The following is a 4,814-nucleotide window of genomic DNA, read 5'->3' as shown; positions in this document are numbered from 1 at the left end:
ATGGTCACCTGCATGATGTAATTTGAGGGACACCCCGAAGATTTTTACTCATCTCACATATCTACCTATGTAAGTCATCACATGGACTGAAATTCCACCAGAATCGCTTTCTCTTAGAGAGATTTGTCCTCTTCCTGCATATAAATGCTTAAAGGAAGGAAGACTAACACTTAAAAGTCATCTGCACCTTGAGAACATGTTGAGACTGTCTTCTGCCCTTTTTTGGGGGGGGCGGTGGTTAGTATCTCCAGAGCTTAGCAGTATTTCTGGTGCATAGTAGGCACTTAACAAGTGTTTATTGACTGACTGACAGTATCTAGATGCAATCTAATCTATTACTGCTTTCTGAGAAAAGAAGTACTCTCCTTACAAAATGGAACGCAAAAGGATCCGTTAGCAGAGGCACTAAAAATAAACTACTTCCCAATTTTGTCTAGGACTAGACCTGTGGGAAAGGTGGAAAGCAAGACATTTGAAGAAAGGCTAAAAAAAATTGGGATTCTTTAGCCTGAAGAAAAGGAAGTTGAGAGAAGGGCTAGGAATGGTCTGTACTGAGCAAAGGGATGTTGTACAACTATTCTGCATCTTCACTAAGAGAAGAATAGGAATAAATGGGCTTAAAATGTAGCAAAAAGATAACAGTTTAGGAACAAAATGAAACATTTCTAAGGGCAAAGGATGGTTAAAAATAATAATAGTTGAAATTTGTACAGCTCTTTAAAATTTACAAAGCACTTTACATATATAATCTCTTTTGGGCCTCACAAAACCCCTGTGAGGTAGGTAATAATAATAATAACAAATATTATTATTCCTATTTTACAGACATGGAAACTGAAGCTTAGGGAGGTCTAATGACTTGCCCATAGTCACATAGTTAGTGAGAATTAGGGGCAAGATTCAAACTCAGGTCTTCTTTACTCTAAGGTCATTTACCACATCATGTTTCTTCATCAAACAAAATTGGGATGGGTAATTAGGGGACTTTTTCATACCAAAGAAGAGGCCATTCTCTTGGTATGGTAATGGAAAAGGTGGAGAGTCCTATCAGATGTAGAATTCTGATTTTTTTTTAAAGCCAGTTGTGAGGAGTTAAAGACCTGTTTGGTGGGTCCAAAGAAATTAGGTGTATCATGGAACTGAGATGCAAAGTTTCATTTGGAAGATAAGAACATGAAGAAATAGCACAGTGCTAGGCACATTGTAGGTGCTCATAAGTGAATACTTATTGATTGATTCATAAATGAAGAAATACATTCTTTTCAGCAAGTTAAACCTCACTCCTATTTGCAAGGGACACTGACTTCTACTTCATCAGATTTCACAGGTATGAGGTACTCATGATGTATACACATTGCACATAACCCTATAGAATGACCCAAAGGTGGATGGATTGTTTCCATCTGATTCCTTCTGTCTGCAGCAGACTGTCATCTTGGCTCAACAGGTACATATCACAAAGATTTTCTTCTCTTCCAAATGGCTACTCACATCAATGGCCTATCTGACAGTGGCATAAATGCCTTGGCCAGCCTTCATTATGGCCAAGAATGATCCACAAAAAGTCCTTGCAGCTACTGGCATTGCTTCCAATGTCAAGACAGATACCTCTGGGACTTTCTTCTCTTTGAGTTAGTTCTCAGGTACATAAAGAGACAGTTTTGTTTTTGAAGTGAAAGAAAGCAAATTCTGTAGGCCCACCCATTCCAGAAGGCCCATTCTGCAATAGCTGCCATGAGGGGAGCTGCCACTTCATGGCAGCTTGCTGTTCCCTTGACAATACGACTTCTCATCCACCTTTTTTTTTCTTCCACCGGCAGAAAAGCAGCATCTTAAAGGTCTTCCTGAAAGTTTTATTGCAGAGGGCATAGCAGATGGGGTTGACAGTGCTGTTCACGTAGCATAACCAGTAGCCCAGGTGCCACAGGGTGACAGGGATGCACTTGCTACAGAAGGTAGACACCAGCACCATGATGTTATAGGGGGTCCATGTGATGATGAAAGCCAGTAGGATGGCACTCAGAGTCTGGGCTGCTTTCCTCTCTTTCACCAGGACCATTCTCTTTCTCTTAGTCATTTGGTTGCTAAGGTTGGAATCTGTACCTTTTGTGGAAGGTTCCTTGGATACAGGGACTGAGCAAGGCATGATTTTCACCTTATGACAGCCATTGTTGGTCTCCTGGGTCCCATCAGCCTTTACTACCAACTGGAATTTGTATGTCACACATTTTTGACTCTTGGGTCCACGGATGGTGGTTGGGGACAGGAAGTATTTCTGTGTCTTATAGTTATCATTCACAGGATTTTCTTTCACAAGAGCTTTCTTAGTCTCTTCAGCACTAAATTCCTCCTTTGGACTTTCCTTTGCCTGGCTTTTGTAGGCCATCCGGAAGACTGGGTCAGTGGTGGGCTTGTCCTCATCCTCTGAGGAGGCGTAACTGCTACAAGTGGTAAGCTGTTCTTCTTTGGCCCAGTCACTGTTTGCACCAGTGGTTTGGGAAGGCTTCCCAGTGGCAGAGGTGCTCCTGCTTGAGGATGACCAAGAAGCCTGGCATCTCTCCCTCTTGGACAGTGTTGGCTGTTGGCAGCTGAAGCAGGACTTAAGCAGGTTCCTCCGTGTAGACTTGTTTGTTTCAAACTCAGCCACTGAAACAGAGCCCTGGAGCTCAGCCAAGTCCTTGGTGCGCCTTTCAGTTTCCCGGTAGATACGGCAATAGAGGATAGTCATGACAGACACTGGGATATAGAAGGCAGCGATGGCAGTGCCGAAGGTGATGGTGGGCTCTGAGAGGAACTGGATTTGACACTCATCTGGTGGGACTGTTCTCTCCCCAACCAAATACTGCCAGCAGAGAATAGCCGGAGCCCATAGGATAAAGGAGATCAACCAGGCCAGACCTATCATGATTGCTGCCCGCTTTGGAGTACGCTTGGCCCTGTAGGTCAGAGGTCTAGTAATAGAGAAGTAGCGGTCAAAGCTGATCACCAGAAGGTTCATGACAGAAGCATTACTTGCAACGTAGTCCAGGGCAAGCCACAAATCACAGGCCAGGCTTCCCAGAGCCCAGTGGCCCATGAGGATATAAGTGGTATAGAGGTTCATAGAGAAGATCCCAATGATTAGATCAGCAAAAGCCAAGCTCAGAAGGTAATAGTTGTTGACTGTCTTGAGCTGGCTATTGACTTTGAAAGACAGCATGACCAAGATATTGCCTACAATGGTGCCCAGGCTTACTATGGCAGTCACTGTTGCTATAGTGATGACTTCCCACAAACTATGTCTTGGTAGAGGCGGGTGATTTACTGGAGTGCCATTGGCAATGGTTTCATTGGGGTAAGGATCTTCTTCCATTCTGCTGGGAATTTATGTCAGGTTCTTAGGTTCTTGACAGGTGACTTCCTTGTGTCATTCATTCTCACCTTCTCAGATGTGACCTGGGGAGGGAGGAAGGGAGAGAGGGAAAGAGAAAGAGAGGTGGGGGTGGGGGGAGAGATCATTAGCTTCATTCACCCATTAACACCAAGTTTTTGCCTTTCTCAACTTAATATTGTTTCTTTTTTTTTTTTGCTTTCTGGAGGGCAGTTGGGGTTAAGTGACTTGCCCAAAGTCACACGGCTAGTGTGTCAAGTGTCTGAGGCCGTATTTGAACACAGGTCCTCCTGACTCCAGGGCTGGTGCTCTATTAACTCTGCTGCCTAGCCACCCCTCAACTTAATTTTTTTTTAATTTTGTGGCCAAATTTCTGAATTATCAAAAGCCTGGATGTTAAAAGTTTCATATCCTTATTCTTCTTAGGGCTGGTGGTGCTTAAGCATTATAGTCACATATGGGGTTCCTGCCCTTAAGTGGTACCAGCAAGAGATGATATAGGAGGTGAAAGAAGATAAGGAGAAAGGCAAAGGAGCAGAAGAAAGGGGAAGTGAGAGAAGAGTGAATAATGGTGAGGGGAATTCATTAGCTCATGTAGTCTTTCAGGGCAAAAGTCATATCTTCTCAAGTTTGAGCAAAATCCCTAGGAGAGGATTAAACCTGAAACAAAATTATGGTAGAGATGAAGTTTATCTTTGGTACTTTCCCATTTCATCTTTTCTCTGAGATTCCCTCTCTAACCCCTCTACCCTTCAAGTGACCATCTCATTCTCAGCTAATTTTCTCCTCTGGTTTAATACTTCTCAGGTGATCTTTGCATTTCAGTAGCAGACTTTTTAAAGACTTTCTAGTTTAAGATTCAAAGGAATGAATTTCTAATAGTGGAATTTCAGACACCTTGTTGATACCCTTACAAGGTGTGTGTGTGTGTGTGTGTGTGTGTGTGTGTGTGTGTATTTTGTCAGGAGTTCTTGGCATCCTTCAAATCACAGCACCTAGGCATCAACCTAAGGCTGACCCTGTTAAGTTGGTGAAATGTTGCATATTCATTCTGCTCCAATCTGATAGAAATCAACTTTCTATAAGCTATTTCTATGTAGATTACTTATTGGCACCCCATGTTCAATATCTTTGAAACTGACCAGTTCTTCTTTATTTTTCAATCTCTGTTAATGGTACTACTTTCCTCTCAAATATCCAGGTTTAAGAGTACAGGATCACAGTTTTAGAGATGGAAAGGATCTCAGAGGTCATCTAGTCCATCTCTTAATTTTGTAAATAATAAAATTGAGCCCCCAAAACACAAAGTGTATTGCTTAGGGTTGTATAAATATAAGTATCAGTGGCAGGATTGGAATCAAGGTCCTCTGATTCAAAATCTAAATTTTTTTTTCCCATGTTGCTTCCTACTGTGCAAACTAGTCTAATGGAATAAATTATGACT

At 42.3% G+C, this 4,814-nt stretch overlaps 1 protein-coding gene across 1 annotated transcript; it reads right to left on the bottom strand.

Annotated features, from left to right (window-relative positions):
• Positions 1-1,789: 1,789 nt before the first annotated feature.
• CHRM5 (cholinergic receptor muscarinic 5) lies at positions 1,790-3,352 on the bottom strand. The gene has a single exon (XM_069097418.1). It carries the CDS (start codon positions 3,350-3,352, stop codon positions 1,790-1,792), a length of 1,563 nt encoding a protein of 520 aa, XP_068953519.1.
• Positions 3,353-4,814: the final 1,462 nt, after the last annotated feature.

Source organism: Petaurus breviceps, unplaced genomic scaffold (assembly GCF_028583685.1).
Source record: "Petaurus breviceps papuanus isolate PSGF00001 unplaced genomic scaffold, PetGlider_PUasm1.0 37, whole genome shotgun sequence".
In the NCBI taxonomy this organism is placed as follows: domain Eukaryota; kingdom Metazoa; phylum Chordata; class Mammalia; order Diprotodontia; family Petauridae; genus Petaurus; species Petaurus breviceps.
Note: the sequence above shows the minus strand (reverse complement) of the source record. Positions and strands in the feature narration are given on the sequence as shown.

Coding starts and splice junctions, on each gene's coding strand:
- CHRM5 (XM_069097418.1), bottom strand. CDS start 3,352: ATGGAAGAAGATCCTTACCCCAATGAAACCATTGCCAATGGCACTCCA.